The sequence below is a fragment of the Nothobranchius furzeri genome, chromosome 17, assembly GCF_043380555.1.
Source record: "Nothobranchius furzeri strain GRZ-AD chromosome 17, NfurGRZ-RIMD1, whole genome shotgun sequence".
Taxonomy (NCBI): Eukaryota; Metazoa; Chordata; class Actinopteri; order Cyprinodontiformes; family Nothobranchiidae; genus Nothobranchius; species Nothobranchius furzeri.
This window is the reverse complement of record NC_091757.1, coordinates 40,383,279-40,409,050: the sequence shown is the minus strand read 5'-3', so window position 1 is coordinate 40,409,050 and position 25,772 is coordinate 40,383,279. Positions and strand designations below refer to the sequence as shown.

The window sequence follows — 25,772 nt, the reverse complement described above, 5'->3', positions numbered from 1 at the left end:
TTCACAATAATTGTTTGTGCCTTCCATACCTCCATGCCTACAGCAGACTACCCACTAATACATTCACACGGAGATCCGTGGTGCTGGAGTCCACTCACAGCCAAGTCTGCCCACATCACCCACTCCTCCTCACTCTGGTCGTGATTACAGCCTTTTTTTGCGCTGCATCTCTGTGGGAATAAGGCAAATGTCTTTCATAACAATAAGAAAAAGATCAGTAAAGATGCATCAAGGAATGATTGTAGCTTTGACTAACCGTTATCACTCGGTAGGTATTTTGAACCTGTGTAGAAAAATGTGTCGTGTGATTTAAACGACACACATCGGTGTTCTCGGCTCTAAATTTAGAACCGTCAGGCGCTGACCTCTGCTTTTTTTTTTCTTTTCTTCCACGCTCCAGGCTAAAGAAGAGCTCCGACCGGTCAAGGAGGATTTTGAGGCCAAGAACCAGCAGCTGCTGGACGAGATGCCCAAATTCTACCAGAGCCGCATCGACTACTTCCAGCCCAGCTTTGAGGCTCTCATCCGTGCACAGGTTGGTGCTCCTCTGCAGGAGATCGGAGGCTGTCGGAGCTGCAGACACACCCTTCCAGCTGTGTGTGTTTATCTCAGCCCGTCTGTCTCCCGCCCTGTGGTCCTAACGTGATTAACCCCACGGTGACGACCCACACTGTTGTGAGGAAGGCCTCGCCTGTCTGGCTCCACTGCCGTCCTGCAGGCTTTCCTCTAACCTGAAGCTAGATCTTTAAGCAGCTGCGTGTCTGAAGTTAGCGCCGCCATGTCCCCCTCCCTCCTCGTGGACTTCACAGTCATGTCATTTCCTCTTTGGGTCAGTCGCTGGCACTCTCCTAATGAGTAAACCCGATTATCTCCGACCTAATGACAATGATGGAGTTCTGTGGTGGCCTTTGAACTTCAGATTAGCTCATGTGGTACAAATATCTGATGGGAAGGTAAACGGATCTTCTTAATGTTTTGTTTGTTTGATGTGTTATCTTTATTAAACAAAAGTGAGTGGTGATCGGACCTGATTCTGAACCTTATGGACAGTTTCCTTCTACCCAGCAGCAGATCCCTGGGACTGGTCCACAACTTATGCAGATGTTGAGGAATTACGTGTTTTGTTTATTTAAAAAGTCAAAGATGGTTTTGCCTATCCTCGTTCTGTAGACATACATCATTCATGGACCTGTTATGATTCAAATTATTGAGTAAATGTGGCTGATGTTGAATGAATCCTCAGCAAAAGGTCAGATTGTTGAGCTTCACCCTGAAGGCCACAGCGAGCCTCCCTCCCAACGGTGACTCGGGTAATTGTACGGTGGTTTTGGGTATGGAGGACACTCTGGTCTGGTCTGTCATGTGGACATTTCCGTTGGCCCTTTCAACAAGGTGCTTTTGAGGAAAAGGCATGTATCCGTTTTACCCCTACAAACAGCGGTAACCCAATACTTACGGCCCACTCGTGTGGTTTAGGTGGCAAATTCTGGTGTAAACAGGCAACATCTTTCAGACAGAGCTGGTATGAAGTGGTTTCTGACATTACTCCTCTTGGCTGCTGCTGTCGGTAATGCCTACTGCAACGTTCTAAGTCCACAAATACTTCTTGCATTGTCGTGACCATTTACATGAAAAAGCAAACTTTTTTCCTCCTGGTTGGTCTTAATAGTTCTGCTCTGATGAGCCAGTGCCATTTTCAGAGACGTCCACTTGGTAAGCTCATGAGCATCGTGTGAATAAATACTGAAACGTGCCTCCTTGTGGGTTCCAAGGGGTTCCCAGTCCCTCCGTTCTCTGCCTACCCTTCTGGAGTCTTGTAATGTGATTAAGGTCTATTAATCATTAAAGCAGCCTGACTCATGCATTGAGGGGAAGAAGCAGGGGTGGGAAGTGTCAAGAAGGCTCTTCAGTGAACACTCTTATCTCTTGTTTGGATCGGGCGAGACTGCAGTCCACTGAGTGCTGGTTTTGGGGGCTTTGTTAGAGTAGTTCATGTGGGCTCCCTCTTCCCTTCACTCAGATCGCTTCTCATTAGGAGCCCAGCCTGTGTGAGGAAGAGAACCATCAGCTTGTGCGGGTGGAGCAGAGTTCTGTTTTAGAGGCTTTTTTTTTTTTTTAATCTATTTTTTGAAGGCACGACTCGACTTTTATCTTTTCTCCACCATCCAGGTAGTCTACTTCACTGAAATGTACAAGATCTTCAGCGAGTTAACAGACCAGATCGATCAGGGCGGGCTGACGGACGAGCAGAGGCAGAGGGAGACCGAGGCCAAGCTCACCGAGCTGCGCGCTCTGTCCATTGTTGCTGACGACTGACGCAGGAAGGCTGAATGTGGGGACGTGTGCTCTTCATGCCTCTGAATGGACGGCCCTTTGTAAGCTCCTCTGGAGTTCAAGCGGACAGCAGCGGCCTTAACCTGATTATCAGTTTGTTTCTCCCCCCCCATTCCTCTTGCACTACATGCTCATGTTTCATTCTCTGTGCAGAAAGTCGAAGGAGCTGAATGCCACATTAACTCTCAGCTCTGACAATTCAGAAGCCAATATTTTGTGTTTTTTAGTTTATTTTAATGTTCATAGCAAAGGACTCCGTTCATTCTGCCAGGATTACACTACCCAGGGTTTTGGCAATGTTTGCCAGCCTTGTTATAAAATTTAAACCAGTTTGTTATTAGTCTAATCAGCCGTTAAAGTTTGTTAAAGGTAGTTTTTATTACTTAGCTCTGAAACGGTTGTAGATCTGGGGCTTTTTTCTGGTTATCTTTAGCTATCTTTAAGGGCTTTTAATCATTTTAAACATCACCTGTCAATAATGTGCCTACGTGATCCTGACTTTTAAGTGTAAGAAGTGAGAATGTCTCTGGACACTCAGGATCCAAGGAAGATGCCAGGAAAACCAATGCTGGCACTCCCTCTAGTGGGAGGGACCACACATGACACACACTTTTCTTTTGTTAACTCCAGTCCTTTGTTCTATTGTTGGTTGGAGTGTGTTAGCAGAGACGCTCACACGTTGCTGTGATTCTAGAAAGTCTCTCTTCACCCTCAACACCAGGAATGGATGCCAGTTTTTGATTTTGGACGAAGTCATACTGCTATTGCACTCTTTTGTTTCCACCCGTGGTTTGGGCTGAGTTTCAGTATGAAAACCACACCACATTCATGAAGGTTTGTTATTGTGTGGCCTCACAAGTATATTATTCTTTCCTCTTCTGAGTTTGTGTTCCACGTTAATTTTACTAATGAAGGTGCTCTTCCTAATCAGCATTTATTTATTTATTTTTACATCTTTTTTTAACACAGCTAAGGGAACTCTGTAGTTTGATTTGTACGTTGGTAAATGTTTCAGCTGTGATGTGTCGTCAATCATGAAGTAAATTAATTTTGAGACAAAATTTCTCTTTATTTCTAACATCTTTGAAAGTCGAAACGATGATGAATCCAGACTGACCACTGAGCTTATGTCATGGTGATACGAGGACACATAAACCTACAGTAATGATAATGACATCCCCTTAATCTTGCAGAGTAAAAATACCCAACTTCAGGTTTCTGAAGGTAGCTTCTAAAAAGTAATCCCCCAGAATCTGGCAAATCCCTGATCTGGATTCGTTAGACGCCCATCAGTCAGAATGTCTCCTACTGTACATTTCTACACGAGGCTCTGCAGGACTAGTTTATCTTCCCTTCTGGACGCCATGGCCCTCAGGCGGTCTGTTTAGCTAAATTGTCGTCTTGTACATGCTTGATAGCTCCTCCTGGAACACTCTGCGGATGTCTGCTCGTCTGCTTTTCAGGGTAGGCGTGAGAAGGCCGTTGGCGACGCTGAACATCTCCGGATGCAAATAAAGGTCTTTCACCTGAGAAGATGCAAAGTTCCTGTTAGCTTGTTGACATTAAAGCAAGACCAGCCGTGTCGTTGGCGACGACTCACCTGCTCGAAGGACTTGAGGCCCGCTTCCTTCCCCACGGCTCTCATGTCTTCTAAAACTGAACTCTTTACATCCTGTTGGGAGGATAAAGCATGTCAAACCCCATTAAATGGAGATCTTTTTAAGAATTAGGAATAAGACTCACGGGATTTTGACACAGCTCCGCGTAGGAGCCAACAAATCCGCGCTCCTTGGCCCAGTCCATAAACACCTCCCTGTCGGGCACAACTATTCCTACAACATAAGACTGGAGCCACAAAACACAGAAGAACGTGAAGTATTCACCTTGGACACGGGAGATACATTAAACACAATTTTCCATTACCTGCAGACTATCTCCGTGGACGAACACCTGGAGGACGGGAACAGAACGCAGGTAGACGTTTTCTATCTTCTCTGGTGCGACGTACTCGCCCTGGGACAGCTTGAAGATGTGCTTCTTTCTGTCAATAATGCGCAATGTGCCGTTCTGAGGCAGGAAATGGGTTCGACTTTAATTTGCTCACAGGAAACGATAGTACATAAATATGCATCATTGTTTAGTCTTACAGGGAGCCACTGGCCCACGTCTCCGGTGTGCAGCCAGCCGTCGCTGTCCAAGGCCTCCTTTGTTTTCTCTGGGTCCTTCAGATAACCTTTAAACACACTGGGGCCACGCACACAGATCTAAAAAATAAAGACGGGCTGTTTTATGAGGATATCTGGGAACAGGGTGTCGCCTTTCCTAAATTCTCACCTCTCCTTCTCCGTTTTTTGCATAGTAGTTCATCTCAGGGATGTCCTCCACCTTCACCATGGCGCACGGCACGGGAGCGCCAACATGGCCTGAGGAAGAGACATCTGCTCATCAGCTGAGATTTGGCGCAAAGCAGCTTAAAACCAATTTTTTTTTTTTTTTTACCCGTGCTGCAGTCCCCTATCAAAGAGAAAGTGCAGCCTCCAGTGCACTCCGTCTGTCCGTAGCCTTCACAGATCATACATCCCAGAGTGGCTCGGAGGAAGGACATGACCGTGGGGGAGATGGGCGCCGAGGCAGTCAGGGCAAATCGAACGTTTCCTCCTAAACTGGCCTGAAACACAAAGCGAAACCACTCGCGTACCATCCCGACATGGATCCCAGCTTGTTTCTGTTTCAACTATTGTACCCTCGGTCATAGTTTCCCATCTGAATAAAAGCACCGAGCCAAAATCTTTCAGTTCTTGGTTGCATGTGTGAATGCCTCTCCAATACACTCCCACAGGGCCAATATGCTGCGAGTGATTTTGGCATCAATAGCTGGAACTATTGTGCTTCTCCTGAGAAAGTTTGGACTCGAATCGTTGCTATTTGTGAGGCTGCTTGTTTACATGTGCAGCTGTAATGCAAGAGCTACTTTAAAAACACAGGTGGTTCAAGCTGTGAAGTTAGATTCACAGAAAATGTGTCATTTAGGACTAAAATCGACTGATTCTGCCTGGCAACAAGACAATCAAATCAACGACATATGATTTTCAAAAGCAGTTCACAGTAAACTAGCCAGATCTTTTGATAAACACGTGCCAGGACGATCGAGGAAGTGGTGCACCTAAAGGCTCCAGAAGCTCACCTGAATTTTGTTGAACACCAGTTTGTCCCACAAACTGTTGTTTCGCACAATGCCGTCACGGAGCTCCGCCTGCTTCCTCCTCACAGCGTAGTTCAGCAGGAGCCGTTTGAACGGAGAGCTCACCGAACCCTGGATCTTTAAAGAAACGAGTCAGTCCGTTTCAGCAGATTCCTCACAGTTGGAGCAAACTTAAACGTCTGAACTTCTCTGACCTTATCGTAGATGCGATTGAGTATCCGAGGTACAACAGGAAGCAGGGTGGGTTTGAGAGTTTTAATGTCATCCATAAGAAGAGAGATGTCCCCTTGGAAGAATCCTACTCGGGCCCCGTAGCAGTACATCGTGAGCTGTGGTACAAATGATTTTATTTGCGGTTCAGAGGCAAAGACCTGCTGGGAAAATACATCTGCGAAGAGAATCGACTACCTGAATCATCCTCTCAAACATGTGGGCAAGCGGCAGGTATGAGATGGACACATCCTCTTGTGTGATCGCGAACGAACCCTGAGAGGAAACAAGACGTGTAAAGTGAACAAAAGCACGAGAGAGAGAGAGGACTGTCAGACATCGAGGGCAATCAAACACGCTGCACGGCCTATTCAACAGCAAAATCTTTGGACGAGCAATTAGCTAAACTACCTCACAGCAACAGGGGTGATCAAACGTCCAATTAATCATACCATTAAACACAGCAGGGGGGGGGGGGGGGGGTCAGGTTTAAGAAGCATGCAGGATGGGAAGTTATGCGAGCTGTGAGGCTGTTCTCAATTAGACAAGGAGGTGGAAGTTTAGACAGACCTCCAGGATCTTAATGACAGAGGAAGTATTGGAGGCGATGTTGCCGTGGGTGATCATGGCTCCCTTGGGCTTTCCTGGATAAATAAACAAGAGATTACTGCAGCAGCGCCCCGCACAGCAAAGGAACCTCCAGTGGTAGCTTAAAGAGAGGTTGTCAGTGGGCACTGAGGGACGTTTCCCTAATGATGGGAGAGAGGTGTAATTACGGGGAGACATCTGGGATCAGACGTACCTGTGGTTCCACTGGTGAAGCAAACCACTGCCAGATCCTCAGGCTGGGGCGGCTGCAATGCAGCAAAATACATAAATAAATAAATAAGAAGAGAACATGACTCAGGGCTTCCTCCACTCTGAATCCCCCAACGAGCGAGTGTTAATGATATCTTATGGGACAGGGGCTGTCAGGCAGGCATTTAAAGGGTTAGCTGTTCTGGCCTGGACACTCACCACAGGATCTTTGAGGTTCTGCCTTCCCAGCTCCTGGGATGTGCAAAAAGACAAGCGCTCACATCAATTTACACATCATTTTCATCGTTTAAGATAATTGTGATTTAGTGCTTCCAACACCCACTCACCATGAGTTGGTCCCGTTTCAAAACCTCCACCTCACACTTCTTGGCCCGCTCTGCGAAGGCCTGGCTGAAGTCAGTGAAGAGAACCAGGCAGGAGATGTTCGGAGTGGAGCCGTTCTCTTTGCACTCCAGCAGACACGCCGCCCTCTGCTCTCGGTCGCAGATCACTAGTGTTATCTCAGCTGGGCAAACAGAAACAGGAGTGAGTGAATGTAGCAGCACTGCTTTAAAATCCTGGGGTGGATGTTTTATTAAAAAATAAGAAAAACATTTTGAATCCCCTTAAGTTACTTCACGTGCAGTTTTAGTCTTTTAAAAAGTCAAATCTCATTTAGATTTTCAATTATTCAAAATGTACCCTGTTTAAATCATCTAGGCCGATTCAAACAAGCATTTAATTAGAAATGTCTTTGAAAGAACCAGATAAAAAGATACGTTTGAAACTGTTTTGGTTTAGTATTCAGTTAAATCTTGTTTTCTAACAGTGCTGCTTTAAGCACACTTATTAACTTTGTTCTTGTTCATTTTAATGTCTCAACTTTGTTCATTCATTTCTCCATCAGTGGGGGATTTCATTTCATGCCAGACTGAACTGGATTTCAGATTATCTCACCAAGGTTGAGGATGTGGACCATCGCCTCCATCCCCAGTGTGTCGTACAGCGGCACCAGAACCATGGAGTAGGTGTAACAGGCCATCTCTGAGATTATCCACTGTCACCAGCAGAGGGAGACAAGGCACCATCGTTACAAGGATTCAGTCCTTTCCCAGCTTTTCTGACAGATATACTGGTGTGTGTGTGTGTGTGTGTGTGTGTGTGTGTGTGTGTGTGTGTGTGTGTGTGTGTGTGTGTGTGTGTGTGTGCGTGCGTGCGTGCGTGCGTGCGTGCGTGCGTGCGTGCGTGCGTGCGTGTGTGGGGACATGGATGTTTTGTCAGGTGCTTCCCACCTGCAAAATAAAAACAGTTGTGTTGTAAATAGACTTTAGTCAGGGAGTGGATTGAAAGTAAAAGCTAATTTTCTGCTCCATCGGAGCGCTCAGCCTCTCATTAAGCCAGTCGACACAAATGACAGAAGAAAAAGTGCTTGATGTATATATTTAATAAAAATGAGCTAATAAGCAGAGATATTGCTCTGTAAGATGTACTGCTAACACAATGCAACCACACACACACCTTATTATAAATATTAAGAGACACACACATACACACTTTGAGGAAGGACAAATAAAGATCACATCAAAATGGTGGTGGTGGTGGTGTGTGTGTGTGTGTGTGTGTGTGTGTGACATTTATTATTATTAGAACTCTTAAAGCTCATATACTGTCAGGTAGAGCATCGACAAGGAGCTACATCAAGCTAGAATGATGAAAAATACAGAAAACGTAAGAACAACCTGGCTAGAAAACGGAATCTGAAATGGAAAACTGTCTATATGTAAAAAAAATCCAATAATATCAGGTTCTCTGTTGCGTGATGTATTTAATCAGTGCATCACTGAGATATGTGAGAACTCATATTTCATTAGATGTAACAGTGGCTTGTTATAAATACAACAGTAGAAGACCTGCTGGCTAGAACCGAGTGTTTTAACACGTGGGATGTTGTATCCCAACCTGCTCCAGAACAGCACCGGGTCCCAGCGCCGGCTGCCAGGGTGACCAATCATTTATAAGATAAACAAACTATGAAATATTAAAACCAGTCACAGTGCTAAACCACTGGGAGCTGTGGGTGGAAACAGGCCCAAATCATCACAGCTCCACTACCGTGCTCTTCACAACAGTTTGGATTTAATGAGATACAACAATAAAATATCATTTTGATCTCATCGGCAGAAAAAATATTATTCTTGAATTTGTTTTTAAGTGTCCAGTCTTAATTTTGCCAAAGCACACTGCTGTGTCATCGTTTGTTTATGGATGGAATCAACTTTTCCAAGTGATCTTTGCTTCTAAACTACACTTGTTCACTCATTCATCAAAGTGTGTTGCGATCAATTTGAACGTTAAAGTGATTATGTGTGTTTTCCCTGTTGATAGGGGGCATTACATACCTAAATCATCGCTAGCAGGCAGAATATGTGTGTTTGAGTAAGACCGTACCAACGTATGGCCATTAGGGTCGCTTTAAACATGCCAACAAGGCTTTAGGAAGATACAAGTACATTATTGTTGTTGTTTAAAATGATGTTTGAACCCTTTACTACAAGAATTGATGCCAGCGTCTTTCCTGTGTGGACTGCATCTATTTGACTCTTGCATTAATCTTTATTTACCTTTTAATTAAAACACGATTTTAAATGACTCAGTGGTTTGATCCATTTGCTTCCTAATGCTAAGATCATTGCTTTAGTAGGATCTGCATAAATTACTAGCTAATACTCACCATGCATCAGGTGCATTAGGAGCAGTTGGGGTGTGTAATGACCTGCAGGAAAAATGAAGCTCAATCTAAAGCCAGGATGAGTTTATACCTCAGGTCTGTTTGGGGAAAATACTCCGATATACTTCTGGCAGCCTTTCGCCAGCATACCACTGCCCATCCACTGTGCCTCCTGAGCCACCTGAAAGATTGGAGACGCCGTCACTTCTCAGTGAAGAAAACCCATTACACCAACGTGATCCTGGGGCTCAGGAATGAAATTAAAAACATATCTAACCTGGAGGTAGGAGATCCACTCATAGGGCTGACCTGGTTTCCTGAAGCCCAGACACGGACCGTTTCCTGAAGGTCACAAGACACCTGTGAGACACTGACATGATCCAGGATGATGCTAAACTTGTCATCATCCTTCACCTGAGATCTTCAGACCTCTGTGGAACATAGTATACGCCGTCTTGACTTCATCATAGCAAAATTCCAGCAGCGTGTCGTCTTTGAGCAGAGCGGATCGCCTGCAGCTCGGATCTCCCTGGAAACAAACTCAATCTTAACCGAGAACAAAACAACTCCCATGATGATGACTTTACATAACGCTGTGATCAGCCACTCACGCCGACAGCAACAGACTGGGCTTGAAGGTCACAAGGGGGACGCAAGGGCCGAGGACGGGTCACCAGCCAGTACACGGTGAAGGAGGCCAGAGCTCCTAAGCTCAGCAGAGAGGTGGACAGGGAGAGGGAGGGCAAGGACGGCAGCAAACTCCAGACCTCCTCCGATTCAGACACTTTCAGTCCTACGTGGGAGCAAAGTGACCGCAGCCACTCCTGGAACTGCATAGCTGGAAGAAAAATGAAAGTGAAAAAAAGGGGAAATGATGTGGTGCATAAATAGAAGTTTAGGTCTGCTGACTTGGAAAAGAAGGCGGGAAGCAATGACGTGTGAGAATTGGCATTTTGGGAATTTAAATAAGTTTGACCCAACTATTTGTTTTCTCACTGAAACTGTTGCCTTTCTATTATTTTTGCTTTTGTTTTTGCTGTGATACAGTTTGTCAAAAGCTTAAGAGGAGTTGCTGGTTCAATCCCCTCTACCCCTCCCACCACTCTCAGAAAAAGTTTATTTCAATAGCATTTGGTTAAACAAAGGTTAGAAATATTAAATAATACAAAGACATTTGAATTTATAGCAAATATGATTTTTTAAATAAGATCCCTTTTCTTAAGTTAGCACTTTTTAAATGAATCTCCTTTATTTTTGCTAAATCTGATTCAGTAGAAAGTCCACAAGGCCAAAGTCAATCTTAAACCATTTCCCTCAACCCAGATTAATGAACAGAATCCCTACAGGGGACATATTATGCAAAATTCACCTTTTGCACTGCCATTTGGGCCGCTACCACCTCTATAAACACTCCAAACGTGAAATAAAACCTGTCAGTCTGTATTCTATTTTCTTATGATCCCAAAACAAGCTGTTTCAAAAATACCCCATTTGTGATGTCACAAACTGGTGTAAAGGCTCAATAGTTACATCTTACGTAGGAAACCATCAAATGTGAGATTCCATAGAAAATATGGAATCAATTTGATGTATCTTTGAATACTACCTTTAATCAGAAGATCGGAACTTTTTATTGCAGGGATTAGGTAACACTTCGTAATAACCCAGAGTCAAAAAGAGAGAGAGAGAGAGACTAGTTTAAACATTTAAGAAGATTTATTTCTAAACAATTTAAAACAAGGCTAACTCTAACTTTAAACACTATGTGATGGATGGATCTAGTTGTGAATGAGGCTAAATGGATGGTGTGAATGTGGAATGTTGTTATCAGAACCCTCGTTTCCGGAGAAGCCATAGTTCTGTGTGGGAGCGAATGTTTTGCTCTAAACTATGGTTGGAGTTTCAAAAACCACATTCAGACGCTATCTTGCAGAGCTACATACCCTTGCGGAGACCTCCGTGTAGATCCAGAATGCCAGGTTCTCAAACCCTGTTTTGGTACAGAAGCCGGTGAAACAGCGTACGGTACGACAGACTAGTCTTGGAATGCCCCCAGGTAGGCAGCAGTTGGTTCACAGCGTCATTGGGGACCCTGAAGGGTCAGTGAGTTCAGCTTTTACTCTGAAGGAGCGTTGCGTCAGGTGGAGCTTGCAACAGGTTTATTTTCCAGCTTGTCGTTAGGTTCTTTGTGGTTAAAAATTTACGAGTGGCCGGCTCGCAACTCTAGAACGTTTGAACTGAGTTAAGGATGACGTGGGAGTTAGTTTTCTAATTCAGATGTTTTGATTTATGGTCGAATCAAAAATGAACACAAATATAAACACCGCACAGATCATGCCACGCATCAGAAAGGAAAGCTCTGATTGGAGAGACAAAGGAATGTGTCATGTGATTAACATTACATGTGATCAGTCTAGTGTGTAGTTTAAAAGTTATATTACTTATTAAAATACTATCATAGGATTATATCAAGTAATTAATATTCTCATTTGATTTGATTGATTTAACATGATCTTTACATGATTATTTGGACTAACACATGTATTTGATCATTATTTAATTGAAGAAGAGTTTTTGGTCTTCTTTCTTCTCTTGAGCTGTAGGGGGAGGCAAATAGCTAGTTAAAACAGTTTAGATGCAGAGGCATCAAAAGGCCTTGAGCATATCAGAAAAAGATTAGTTCTTCCTGAGGAGAGGGGACCTTTAGGTCAGAAAACAGTTCCTTCATGATGCTACACTGGGAAATTAGAATTGAACCACCTCTCACATGCAAGAGAGAGATGCTGAATGAGCAGCAGCTCTGCTCTGAACCCCTACCAACATCAGAGCTTCTCAGCCTATAGCAGCTCGAGCGGGGTGTGGGTGTGTGTGGCCTGCTCCAGCTTAGTGACAGAGCTCTGAAAACGGCTCATTCTGGAAGGTACTGAAAATGTCAAGAATAAAACTGTTTAACAGGGATTTTATGAAAAGAACGTCATGAAACGTATTTGGTATCAACCATAAAACTATTTACAACTTGTGGCATTGCTGATTCAACCAACTCAATCAACATTGCTTTTGTCAGCCTTTACTAAGAGCTCTCAGCAGCTACTTCTCCTCATTTATGCAACATTTCCGCTTCTGCACGTGTGGAGTCCAACCGGAGCAGTCTAGTGAAACTTGGCAGTGCTCAAAAAAAAGGAGAAGAAAAGAGCCTGGCTGATAAGGGGAGGGGCGGTGGAGAGACATCAGGAAGTAATGATTGGCTTAACGGAAGCATGCGCCGAGGTTACTCTCAGTCAAGTTCTGCAACAGTTTCATCCAAAAGGGAGGGACAAGGATTTGGGGTGACGGAAGAGGGTGTGGGATGGGGTGATGGGGGAGGAACCATCCAGACTTTACTGAATTTAATGAGAGGAGATGTATCTGTTCTGTAGAGAAATTGACTGAAACACCTCATTTCATCCTTGTCAAAAAGAATCAATCCGACTCATAAATCACTCCGTTCCACCGCCTCCTACTACCCCTTTGAACTTTGACCTACTTTCTCTCCAGCTGAAGAAAGAAAGGTCAAACAAGTGACATCAGTCCTGTCCCCCTTGTCTTTATCCAGGAGGGAATCCTTTCCCTGTGTGACAAGGTCACATTTCTCCTCAGAGGATTTATAATCTTCTTAAAGCAGCAATTTTCTGAGAGCTAAAGCTGTTTAGTTTCCACTTTACACCTGCTGAAGCAGCAAAGCAGCTGGTGATCCCTGAGGCGTTCACTCGGTGAATAAATGGAAAACAAAAGGCTTTATGAGACCTGGCATTGGAAAAAAATGACAGTCTAGTGAAGAAAGCATCCAGCAGACCTTCTCCTGTCTCCCCCCTCCGACTCCCACCCACCCTCCCTCATCTCTCACTCTCTTTCATCGTGATCATTGTCGAAGCCCAGACAAGGACCACTGTGCGCCCAGCTTTTCATTTCCCCAAAAGAAACAACAAACACAGAGAAGGAAACAAATGATCCTTCAGTCTGTGTGGGTTTTTGCTGAGGGGAAAAACCAAAACTTTTCAGAGGATCAAACCTGAATTTTGTTGGAAACAATAGATTAATCCATGATTTTGATGTAAATAGCTGTAAAGCTGGCATAGAGCTCTCTCTTTTACACACACACACACACACACACACACACACACACACACACACACACACACACACACACACACACAGCTCTAAAACTGCAGAGTTCTGGTTCACAGGGTGACAGCAGGTATGCAGCAGCCAGCCTGTGGCGATCAGCATGTCTGTGCACATGTTAACAAGCTGAGACAAACACAGGAGTCAGACACAGAAACCAAAAACAGGTTCTAAAAAAGCATCAGGCATTTCACCAATCTGAACGTCTGAAAGTCAACAGTCAGAAATGATACATAATGCCAGCGAGTGTGTGTGTATATGGGCAAGAATCTGGCGATGTGATACGTATTACAATAAAGACGATACGATATGATGTGATACTAAAAGCCAGACAATAAATGCAATTTTTTAAGGTCAGCTTTACTCATATTTTAAATACGTGTGGTCTTTAGTAGGAACGAATGCCATGTAAGTCATTCTCTGTGGGAAAAAAGCTCCGGTGCACCTGTTTGAGGACGTAGAAGTCAGCCTGAGGAGAAACTAGCTTCAAATGGCAGGATTTAGAGACTTATTTCCTGATTTTCAGAAATCTCACTCCTGATAGGCTAACAGCACCATAACTAGACCACTGAGCCCCTTTGCTTTGCAACATTAAACAAATAACACATGCCTGGAGGAGCTTCTGCTGTGTGGTGGAGTTGCTAATGCTAACATTAACTTCTACCAGCTGAGATGTTCTCTGTGGTTTCCTGGATGCTAAATAAACAAGTTTGAATTGCGCCACACAAAAGAAATGCAGCAAATGTTTGCATGTAAATCCTCACTAAAAATAGATACATATAAGAGATATGTGTAGATTACATCTAACGTAGATAGGTTTTTGTTTTAAAACAGATAATTCTGCTTTTGTTAGTCAATTACCTTGTTTTTAAACACAAACTACACATGAAATAACTACAAGAAACATGCAAAAAGTTGCAAAAACTTTCAAGGATCTTTAGAAAGCCCAAAGAACAATTAAAACCATTTAAAAGGCTACAAGGACTTCAGGCAGCTTGTAAGTAAAACACATTCAACTAATATTATTATTACAATAAATGTAATTAATGCAGCATCAAATGTTCTTGTTCCCTCCCAGATTCAAATAAAACTTCCTGATCTGATTTTCATGTGTTTTTGTGTGTTAACTACAACCAGATGACAGATGTCAGGACTCAGGAATGCATTTGGCAACATTTTCACCACAGTCAGGTGAAACTACATAAAAAAAGCCAGTGCAGCCTTCTAAAAGTGGGGAATGGGAATCAGGTTTCCATCTCACTCTTAAAACTGCCAGCTGTAAATTCTCATCCCAGCACCAGAGTGTGAAAACGCACTGAAGGCTACAGGCTGCAACAGATCTCCTGTTTTACAGGCAGGAAAGATGTGAACAAATACAGATTCTCTTTTACTAGAGTAAAGACAAACTTAAGGGGCATTCCTTCCCTTGAATGCACATTTCCAGTGAATAACAGCACTAAATGTCTTGGAGTGTGAGAAACAGCTGTGAGCATTAGCTACTGTGAGGATGGGAGCTATGCTGGGGAATGACCCAGAAAACTACAGGAGGTGACACCAAGCAGGACGAGGCTTTTGAATGGAGGGAAGAGAGAGAGAGAAGCTTCTGCACTTCATTAGGACACCAGCAGACCAGAAGTACTGGACTCTGCACGCTTGTGGAACTAAACACACCAGTGTTTTGTGGTCAGGAGGAAAAATCACAGATTGTAACAAGTCTTATTTTCTTTGTGCAGGGGGAAATGTACATAATGAATAAGGAAAACACTCTTCTGCACAGAAATCTTTTATTTTATGCTGAACAGTCTAGAGGTCTCAAATTCTCCCAAGCAGGACTCCCACCAACAATGCAACCTGTGTGCTGCCTTTTTCCTCCCCGAGCATCTGCAGGTGACTACGCAGCACAGATTCAAACATGATAATAAAAATAATAAAGATTTAAATCTGTTCTGCTTTGCTTAATGACGAACAGGATTTAACACGAAAACTGTCCAACAAACACAAACCCAGCTCTCTGTGAGCAGCTCCAGTGTCACATGTTTCAGGATTGATCAGAATAAAGGAAGAAATTTCAACAAATAATAACAAACACATAAAAATAATAATAATAACACTTTTTGACCCCACCTGAAATTGCTCAAAGGCAAAAGCAGAAATCCTGACTCACATTCCTTAAATCTGATCCTAGTTCAGACTAGATGAAGTTATTTTTATTATGAGAAAGCCGATTGTCTCATGGGAATAAGATGCATTAAAATATGTTTAAAAAGGAAACTTTTAGTCCAACATTCACAGCTACAATCTAGGGAGTCTAAACTGTCGCAAGGGAACAAAACAGAGTTCATAACCAAGCAGAACTGAGCGAAAAATGAAAGGATAAAATAACAACAGCTAAAATATTCCTTTGTTTTAGAAATTATATTGATCTTGTTTTCTGCTTCTCGTTTCCACAAAGTTTAAACGCACAATAGAGTGTTTCTGTGAAAAAATGAAAATTTTGCTTGCAGCAGAAAAATCTGGAACTACTGCAGCACTGACTAGATTTAGATTATGAGAGCTGACATTTAATGAACAAATGGGGGGGAAAAATGATGCTAGACTATTCCGGAAAGCTGTTAGGATGGTTTTCTGTGAGCTGAAGCAGGAATTATGCATAAATGCAACAATAAGAACTTTCCTGAAAAGAGAGTGATTGTTTGTATACCTTCCATCTTCCAGCATGTCTACTAGAACCAACACATTATTGTTTTCTTTAAGAATCCTCCAGAGGAAGGGCCTGTCAGTTAAAAAAAAAAAAAGATAATTTGCTGAGGATCCTTTTGCAGAAATAATGCACTAAAGCTTCTGAGTTGACTCAAAACATAATGACACAATCTGTGGTTGCATTAATGACTAAAAAACTGTCTGTGGAACATGATGTTCTATATTGTTTTAACATAAACAGGAACATGAGAATAATTCTGTAATTTGCTCCTCAAAAACCAAATAATCACAACTCAAATATACCTGAAATGGAAAGTAGAAAATAATTATAAAATATGCAGATTTTTTTTCTTTCTGTTACACATTTTCTTTTCTGTATATTTTAATCGAAACCCTGTAAATATAATACTTTCTGTCATATTTGGGGAATGTTTGTTAAATTTAATTGTTTTGTGTCACTTTTTGGTTTCCTACAAAAACAAAAGCTTCCTTAAAAATTATCTTCAGTGTTTTTGTTGAGTTTTTTTTCCTGCAGTACAAAGCTAAATATATTATTTATCCTACAGAAGAATTTAAAATAATTTTCTTAATCTTTTCACTAAATGAAAGAATTAAACCACAACAGAAGTGAGTTTACTGGTTCATTCATCCCCTCTGAGTTGTAAAAAGCTCCAACACACTCTTGTTAGGAAGGCTGGAAACCCGGGAAGTGGCTCCAAAAGCTTTCATTATTCCTGAGCATCGACATTAAGACCATTAATCTAAATAAAATCAAACAAACGAGTAAACAAGTGAAAACAAACAAACAAAACTAACCTGAGAAAACGCAGATATCGAAGTTCATCTAAGTTGCGCTTCTAGATTTGAGGGTTTTGCAGGAGCTCCACAGGAATTTTACACATCAAGTTAAACATAGTATCCACTCACTTCCGGTTAGACCTTCAAAATAAAGCTTTGTTTGTCGAGTTGCTATTTGATTAAAATTAATTAAAATATTGATCTATGTTGGCTGATAAATATTAAAGTAAAATGTCAGGTTTTGAGGCAATAGAATAAAAGTAATTAAACATTTTACCAGAGTATTTTATAAGTTAGAAAACTGTATATTATTAATTGATTAAAATATAAAATGTGGTGTGAAGTGTTATTTCAAAACAAGAACATTTTCATTTTAGTTCTATTATTTTTGCTTTAAATTACTTTATCTTGAAATTAAAGATCAACCACTTCCTGTGTTTTTTCCCCTCTTTCTCCTGGAGTTTTTCTGGTAGGATGCTGATGTCACTCCTCAAGTACTCATGTCATGGGGAGCTCTGCCCCCCAAAACTCGACTTTTACCGCGAGAACTGAGATTTAAGAGCGAAAGAAGCCAAGTGTGACACAAGTTTGTGTGTTTATTGCCTTACACTGAACTGCTTCAGTGGCAGTAAACTCTAATTTATGTATATTTTTTGCATTAAAAAAACAGTTTGAGCTCAGTTTGTGCAGATCCTGCCAGTGAAAACTGTGAAAATGTATCATACAGAGTACTAAACAATCATCGGAGGATTAATACTGAATCCAAATATGATTTCATTAGAAATTCATCAGAAATCCTCCCAGTTTGTGATCTGCTCCGCTGATGACTCGGTATAAGAAGCACATGTGCTGTTTTCCAGACAATGTGAAACCTGAAAGACAAAAAAAAAAAGCAGAAATTTTAAATCAGCTGTTATAAAATAAAACCCATAATCCAAACTGAATGTGTCTCACTCTGGGAATAACTGGGGGTGTCAGTGTTCCTTTACGAAGTCCATCCCAGCTGAATCCTTCAAACCACCTGAACAAAAACACAGAACCAAATCCTGTAGGCCGCGTCTCCAAGGACAAGGCAGAACATTTTAGATTAATACATCCACAGCTTTACTTGTGACTCTGAACATCCTTGACCCCATTTTTTTGGCCTCCCAGTCTCTCTGTGGGATTGCTCCTGTGGGACAAAGGAGCAAATAAAACACCATTAAACTGGATTTAGGAAACAACAACGAGGCTTTCTTCCCTCAGAGGTGGAATAAACACACACGCAATATAGATGTATTTATACCGGCACAGTCTCTTTACTAAATCAGAGGCGTCATTGCTGATGATCTTCGGGAACTCGATCTGATCGATGCCTTGAAGTATGGCGGTGAGGATCTTTAATGGGTCAGAGCCATTGAATGGGAGGCTGGAGAGGAAAACCCAACACAATCAGGAACCCTTCAATCCAAACAAGTTTAAAAAACAACAGTTTATCGAACGTGCTGAGCTTACCCACCACTCAGAAGCTCATACACAAAAACACCCAGTGACCAGAGATCTGCACATACACCGTGGCCTTTGTTCACGATGACTTCTGGTGCCACGTGGCCCGGAGAACCACAGAACGTCCAGGTTTTCTTACCCATCTCAACCTTCTTCATACATCTGGAGCCGATCTACAAACAGCACGCGTTCGTACAATCAGCGTTAGCTTTTGTCAAATGAGATGAAGTGCTTGAAAATAATCATGGTTACCAGCTTAGCATAACCACGCTCATCCAGAACAACGTTTCCAGGCCTGATGTCTCTGTAGGCGACTCGTCGTTGATGGAGAAAAGTCAGCGCTTCAACAACACAAGCTGTGTAAAACCTGGCGCTGCAGTCGTCCAAATGTCCTCTGAGACGTTGCAAAGAAGTGAGGATTCAGGATAAATCAATACAAATGGGTTTGTTTGTAAAGCAAGGTAAAACACTGACTAAAGTGTTTTATGTAAAAAATTAACGCTGAAATACAAAAATCCAAGAGACGAAACTCTCTCTTGTTCAAAGGAACTCACCTGTCTTTCATCAGATGAGACAAATCCCCACCGAGACACGCTTCTGTTAAAAAGAACAGCTGCTCAGCATCCCTGAAGGTTTTATACAACCTGTCATCATTATAAATATGGAAACGTGTTAGATGTTTTTGGATCGTGTCGCTGAGACGGGAAGAATTAGAACCTTGCTGAATCACCTAACGATGAAAGGACAATGGGCCTCCATTAGGATGCTGCATTCTTTCAGGACACGCTCGCCCTGACCTCTGCTAAGGATCTGCTTCTTCCTCAAGACTCTCATGGCAAAAAAATGCTTGATGTTGCTCTTTAGTTGCACCTGACAGCAGGAAGAGAATCAATACTTTACCACGTAGGAACAGGGAATCTCAACGAGGCAGCAGAGGGGACCTGTGAGATTGCTTTAAGATCAACCCTTACCAAGTCTACGTGACCAAACTCCCCAACTCCCAGAGTACAAACAATCTGGAAATCACTTAAGGTGCAGGATTCCAAGATGGAAGGGTGTTCCATTGGCCTGACGGGGAGTGAGGAGAAGGATGAGCTGGTGTTTCTGGGTTTTCCAAAGATGCAAAATGAGACACTGATGAAATCCTTACTCTGCCTTGGGTTCGCTGCCCTGGCTGCTGTCAGACACCGACTCATCAATAATGTTTCTGAAGGTCCTGAAAAACAAACTTAGTGAGGATTCTCTAGATTTATGGTGTGACCAAATAGGAGAACATCTGCCAGTACTTACTCTCTGTCTATCAGTAAGCATGTCACCTCTCCCACAGCCACCACACTCACAGTGTGAATTTCTTCTCTGATGGAAAAAAAATGATTAAAATTAGGAATGTCCGATATTATCATCCGATACTGGCATTAAAATGTAATAACAGACATAATTGATAACGGTTTTTACTCTTTAAATAACACAACTTTCACATACTACACTCATATTGACCTTCTCAGTGGCCTAGTGTCCGCCCTGGGACTGGGAGATCAGGGTTCAAATCCGATCGGGTCACACCAAAGACCTTAAAAACGGGACAGAATTCCTCCCTGCTTGACACTCAGCTTTAAGGGGTTGGATTGGAGGGTTAAACTTTATTTTATACATCAATCTCTTCAGCTACTTCTCCTCTCAATCAAAATGTCAAACTATGACAGATCAAACAAAGTTTTTGAGATATGTTTGTTTGTTTGTTTGTTTGTTTGGAACAACTGGCTGAACCTAAAATGAAGTAGTTGTCATATTTTGCACAGATGATGTTTAAAGGTGTCCTAGAAAGATGTTTTTTTTTACTACTGAAAACTTCTTTGAGCTTCTGTGTAGCATGAAACTGTTGGTGCATTAGTGTAGACAATGTGGACAAGCAAGGGACGAAGTGACAAGGACCGAAAGCTATGAATCTATATTTGACATCCGTCATAGTCTGAAAATCAGTACTTCCTGGAAAATCAGTGGTGTTCCAACATTCTTCTTTGTTTTTTTTTCTCTCTTGTCCAATAAGGATGTTGCCAGTATCTCAGTCTAGCATTAGCGGTAGCTCAGATTAGTGTTAGCAGTAGCTCCGACTAGCATTAGCAGTAGCTCAGATTAGCATTAGCTGTAGCTCGGGCTAGTATTAGCAGTAGCTCAGGCTAGCATTAGCAGTAGCTCAGACTAGCATTTGCTGTAGCTTGGGCAAGCAGTTTGCATAGTTAGCAGCAGTTTGGGCTAGTGCTAGCAGTAGCTCAGGCTTGCGTTTGCAGTAGTTTGGGCTAGTTTTAGCAGTAGCTCAGACTAGCGTTAGCAGTAGCTCAGATTAGCATTAGCTGTAGCTCGGGCTAGTATTAGCAGTAGCTCAGACTAGCATTCGCTGTAGCTTGGGTGAGCATTAGTGTTAGCAGTCGCTTGGAATAGCGTTTTCTGCTGTTAGCATTATGGTGACCAGCGTTTATTTATTGCCGATGTTGAAGTAGGTGATGTGCAGATGTGTCTGCTGATGACGTGTTAAACCAGCTTTTCTCTGAATGAACAGTTTTCCCGTGACCATTACAGCATTAATAATGTACAAAGGAAAGCAGATTGGAAATGGGAAAGACTCAGGTTTGCTAAGTTAGACACCCCAAACTGCCTTCATTCAACAACAACAAGGTAAATGTGTGTTTTAAATTATATGAAACCTTTGATAGGAGATAAATGTTAGTTACCTAAAGTGATGGGGGGGGGTCACATACGAATACTGGTTTATATCGGTATCAAAAATTATGAGTTATACTTTATCGTTACATCGGATATCAGTAAAGAAGACAATAACTAACATCCCTAATAAAAAGCATTTTAAAATAAATTTTAGTTTTTATGCATCTTGAAAAGTATCACTAGAATTTCTTCCTACCCCCACAGGGATTTTTCTCCAAACCACTGCTTTTCACAGAGCTCAGTCAGAAGCGTCTCCTCCTGCTGTCCTGGCTTCTTCTCCGACACACTCACCTACCAAATCCAAAAGACAGACAATGAAACGGAGAACAGAGTGAAGAACACTGCAGATGGGGGCTCCAGTCCATTATCACCACCATAAAATGATTCTATAGCTGTGCTGACATTTGGCTTCCACAATATGAACCTGCTTCTCTGAAAATCTCATCTCATCAACTTTACCTGGCCTTTGCTGATGATATAAAAGGTGTCTCCTGTGGCTCCTTGTCGAACGATGAAGTCACCGTCTGTGTAATTAGTCTATAAATGAAAAGCGAAAGTCAGTCGAAGAAACCGAAAAAAGAAAATGATTGCCTTAGAGGTAATTGTTGCATCTGCTTGTGAACAACAACAGAAAAGAAGCTGAAATTTGAACGTACAGGTGGACCGTGTGGTGTGTGAAGAGGGCCTGGTTGCTCACAATCAAAGGAAGAAGTTCATTTGTACCTCTTTCATGTGATCAGACATCCTCATGATGACATCCTCTGGCAATGACTGCAGGAAGGGAAGGCTGCACACACACACACACACACACACACACACACACACACACACACACACACACACACAAGAGTATGCTAGCAGTTTTTGCAGAGCACATACTTATGAGCCAGTTTAAGATCTAGAACAAAAAAAAATAGATCATTTTTTTCATTTCAACCTTCTCAGCAGATCCTTTGACTGAGAAAAGCGATCGAGACCACATCGTGTAAGTTCAGTCTGGTAGGTGCTGCGATCAATAACCCACAGCTTGCAATTGGTTTGTGCTGCAGATAAAAAGACACCAAACGAAGAAGCGACAACGCTTATGTCAGCCACACTCAGACATAAACATGATCTAAAGCATCAGACACATTTCACCTGCAGCTATTGTGGCTGAACACTTTAGTCCTCCTGGACAGCATCTAATAAAACATCTTCCTTCTCCTTGTGGAGGAGATTAAAGATGACTCTAATCTAAGTCTCTGAGCCATAAATAATCTCTTTCTTTATAATGAAGCTTGAATGTGGTGTAAATTAATAATGAGCCATATTGATTGATTCAAAGAAGCTTCCTGAAAACATAAGTAGATATCCTCCAGACGATCTAATTTTATCCAACATTTACAGGTGCAGCCCTGAGAGCCTAATCAACCCCTGAACACAGTTACTTTTGTTTTATCACCAGATATGTGGCTTCATTTGCGTCCCTGGAATCTTTTCATAATAAAAATGCTTCTCACGTCCATCTCAAACTCAGCTTCTGATGACGATTATGGCTCCATGGAAACATCTGCTCCTGTATCAGTGTTGAGAAGAAAGAGACCACACAAACAAAGAACCCACTGATGGTCTCAGAGAGAGAGAGAGAGAGAGAGAGAGAGAGAGAGAGAGAGAGAGAGAGAGAGAGAGAGAGAGAGAGAGAGAGAGAGAGAGAGAGAGAGAGAGAGAGAGAGAGAGAGAGAGAGAGAGAGAGAGAGAGAGAGAGAGAGAGAGAGAGAGAGAGAGAGAGAGAGAGAGAGAGAGAGAGAGAGAGAGAGAGAGAGAGAGAGAGAGAGAGAGAGAGAGAGAGAGAGAGAGAGAGAGAGAGAGAGAGAGAGAGAGAGTGTGTTTTTATTTTTCAATTTAAACTGACTCTTCCACATTCACTCATTTGTGGAACCAGGCCGGCTTGGAAAGTTTTCCAGCAGGAGTGTGGGATCAGATGCCTGCACTGAACACTTTTTGGGAAATGTGGGTTTGAGAGGAAGCTATCCAAAGGGGTCAGTGTTGGGCTGCAGAGAGAAGATGAGACCCAGCGTGTTGTAAACTCCTCACATCCCAGAGAAAAGCATCTGACCATCAGTGCTGTCTGAGGTTTCCAAAAGCTCTTTGATTTCTAATTCAGCATAAGTCTTCAAAAAAACTGATTTGTGATGCTGCCCCCTGCATTAATTATTTACATCCTCTCCAAACCAAAAAATAAAACCATAGCCCTCCGGTGATAAATCTGTCCATTTATTAAACGGATTATTGGATGAAACACCTACCAGAGACAGAGTAGCTGTGGGTGCAGCTGTAGAAGAGCGACACCTCTCCAAACATGTCCTCCGGCTCAAGAGTGAGCAGCTTCTGTCCATCTTTTGTCACGTCCACTCTTCCTTCTGTTAACGACAGGAAAGACAAATAGAGCACGCACACAATGCAGTTTTTTTGTTGTTGAGTAACGTTGAGTGACTGTTAAAACTTTCCCCAGAGCGAGATGTTCTGTGCAAACAACACATGGTGTGAATGACTTCAGTAAAATCTCGGAGCGGCGACGCTGATTCCTATCAGAGCATTAACCTTTCTCTCCTGTCTCCTCCATAGACTGTACATACGGTCTCCTCACATAAATGTTGGCATTTAAAAGCACCCACGTTATTTCTTATTCTGGTGTTGTTGCTGGACTCAACAGCTTCATCTACTCTAATGAAAAATAAAACGATTACATTCTTTTATCAGATCTGGCTAAATCACATCACCTGTATGAACTTTGAGAGAGAAGCTTGTAATTATACGGAGAAGATGACTTGCCTTCTAAAACAAAAGCTTGGTCCCCAGTGGTCCCCTCCTGAATGACAACACAGCCTTTATTGATGGTGGTGGGATGCACACAGGCAGCAATGGCTCTGATTTCTTCTTCAGCAAGGTTCTTCAGCAAGTCGTTTTTCAAAAGCGCCGCCTGGATCAGCTTGGATCTGAGGATGTAAAGATACCATAAAGGTATAACACCTGTTAGTTCTCGCCATTGGTCACTGAGGATGCCATGTTTGAAAATAACGCTTCAAATTGTCCCCAGTGCTGGTGGGAACTGTGGGAACACTGTGTGCTCTTACTCCTGGCTTTTGTCACGGTTTCCATGTGAAACCACTTCAAGAGTCACGGGGTCTGAAATGAAGGCTTCTGGCAAGACCGTCTGCCTTTTAGCTTTTAGCCGGTTGTCCTCAATTTGAGCTGCAGTAGCTGCTGGGGAAGAACGGGGGAAAAGGTAACAAGTCAGGTTTCTAGGTCAGGTGGAAAGCCTCTGGCACTACTTTTAAAACACGAAACAAGAAAGCCACCCACTCGACGTACCTGCAGTGAGTGAAGGTCCTGGGAGGGACAAAGCAGATCTGTAACGATCCAGCTCTTCCTGCAGTCTCCGGATGAGTTCATCCTTTGTGTCCAACTCCAGCTCCAACTCATCTATCAACGTGTCCCTTTGACGGAGCTCCTCGATCTTCAGCTGCAGGGCAAACTGGAGGTCCCGAAGAGTTCCCATCACCTGTAGACAGACAGACAGACAGACAGACAGACAGACAGACAGACAGACAGATAGATAGATGATAGATAGATAGATAGATAGATAGATAGATAGATAGATAGATAGATAGATAGATAGATAGATAGATAGATAGATAGATAGATAGATAGATAGATAGATAGATAGATAGATAGATAGATAGATAGATAGATAGATGATATATAGATAGATAGATAGATAGATAGATAGATAGATAGATAGATAGATAGATAGATAGATGATATATAGATAGATAGATAGATAGATAGATAGATAGATAGATAGATAGATAGATAGATAGATAGATAGATAGATAGATAGATAGATAGATAGATAGATAGATAGATAGATGATAGATAGATAGATAGATAGATAGATAGATAGATAGATAGATAGATAGATAGATAGATAGATAGATAGATAGATAACAAATGAAATGTGTTTTGCATGCTCCAGTAAGACTATAATAGTGTTTCAGACACTCATCACTTACCACGTGCAGTCTGGGTATCGATCAGTACCTCTTCCTCACTCCCGTGAGTGCGTGCTTATTTGACTCCGTCCATCCGACAGGTGTGTACATCTCTCCTGCAAGTGCCCGAGTGAAAGATGCTTCTCCTGCTGGCCGGGACTGAGCAGGCAGCGTAGACAGGCAGTCACGTGACCAACATCTCGGAGACCATCCATACGGGAGGGGAGAGGTAATGACAAATGCGTGGACTGGATCCGAATTGGGTCAGACGGTCCTCGGAGTCCATCGGAACCAATGGGGAGCGTCAAACTGAGAATAGCCTTTCCCCCCAGCTAAAACAAATCAAAGGTTATCTGTGTGCACTCTGATAGCTCCTTCTTCTGTCCAATGAGGCGTTTGTGCTCCATTTCAATAGGTCCGTTTTACGTTAATCTGTGATTTATTTTATATGTTTTATTTGGCAACACATTGCAATTCAATGTAATTGCTACTCAGCGTTGTTTTGTGTCAAATTCATTTTTGCTCGAATATGGAAGTGTGAGTTCGTGAGGAAACATAATAAAAATAAGAACAAAGGCGATATATTTAAAACAAGCAAACTTGA

The 25,772-nt window shown here is 42.4% G+C and overlaps 3 protein-coding genes across 7 annotated transcripts in view; 1 reads left to right on the top strand and 2 right to left on the bottom strand.

Moving 5' to 3' along the window:
• Window positions 1–3,395, top strand: part of bin3 (bridging integrator 3) — a 51,468-nt gene extending 48,073 nt beyond the window's left edge. Inside the window, exons 8-9 of the mRNA XM_015972352.3 lie at window positions 401–535; window positions 2,170–3,395. Coding sequence (XP_015827838.3) covers window positions 401–535; window positions 2,170–2,316 — 282 coding nt within the window. The 3' untranslated portion in view covers window positions 2,317–3,395. The remainder of the gene's footprint in view (window positions 1–400; window positions 536–2,169) is intronic.
• On the bottom strand, window positions 3,383–17,356 carry acsl2 (acyl-CoA synthetase long chain family member 2). Of its 4 annotated transcripts, XM_015972349.3 has the most exons (21): window positions 16,950–17,356; window positions 16,135–16,206; window positions 9,884–10,110; window positions 9,687–9,801; window positions 9,550–9,614; window positions 9,364–9,453; window positions 7,502–7,601; window positions 6,892–7,070; window positions 6,764–6,796; window positions 6,549–6,600; window positions 6,317–6,390; window positions 5,945–6,022; window positions 5,731–5,865; window positions 5,519–5,653; window positions 4,834–5,002; window positions 4,669–4,757; window positions 4,482–4,598; window positions 4,258–4,401; window positions 4,078–4,179; window positions 3,935–4,006; window positions 3,383–3,860 (listed from the first exon to the last, which is right to left on the bottom strand). In XM_015972349.3, the coding sequence occupies exons 2-21, from the start codon at window positions 16,139–16,141 to the stop codon at window positions 3,723–3,725; spliced, it is 2,121 nt and encodes a 706-aa protein (XP_015827835.1). In that variant the 5' UTR covers window positions 16,142–16,206; window positions 16,950–17,356; the 3' UTR covers window positions 3,383–3,722. The 4 variants fall into 4 exon arrangements, 3 of the variants coding, with proteins under 3 accessions (XP_015827835.1, XP_015827834.1, XP_054587386.1); XR_001573935.3 differs by lacking the exon at window positions 16,135–16,206 and having other exon boundaries at window positions 4,258–4,375; XM_015972348.3 differs by lacking the exon at window positions 16,135–16,206.
• A 151-nt stretch (window positions 17,357–17,507) lies between these two features.
• prkg1l (protein kinase cGMP-dependent 1, like) lies at window positions 17,508–25,557 on the bottom strand. Of its 2 annotated transcripts, XM_070546061.1 has the most exons (20): window positions 25,190–25,545; window positions 24,489–24,678; window positions 24,251–24,380; window positions 23,949–24,112; window positions 23,423–23,536; window positions 22,075–22,180; window positions 21,861–21,924; window positions 21,597–21,674; window positions 21,334–21,428; window positions 19,707–19,772; window positions 19,567–19,632; window positions 19,388–19,484; window positions 19,147–19,286; window positions 18,971–19,060; window positions 18,669–18,810; window positions 18,426–18,589; window positions 18,217–18,339; window positions 18,040–18,102; window positions 17,886–17,952; window positions 17,508–17,803 (listed from the first exon to the last, which is right to left on the bottom strand). In XM_070546061.1, the coding sequence occupies exons 2-20, from the start codon at window positions 24,673–24,675 to the stop codon at window positions 17,720–17,722; spliced, it is 2,040 nt and encodes a 679-aa protein (XP_070402162.1). In that variant the 5' UTR covers window positions 24,676–24,678; window positions 25,190–25,545; the 3' UTR covers window positions 17,508–17,719. The 2 variants fall into 2 exon arrangements, 1 of the variants encoding a protein (XP_070402162.1); XR_011517009.1 differs by lacking the exons at window positions 17,508–17,803; window positions 17,886–17,952 and having other exon boundaries at window positions 18,430–18,589; window positions 25,190–25,557.
• Between the last annotated feature and the right edge of the window lie 215 nt (window positions 25,558–25,772).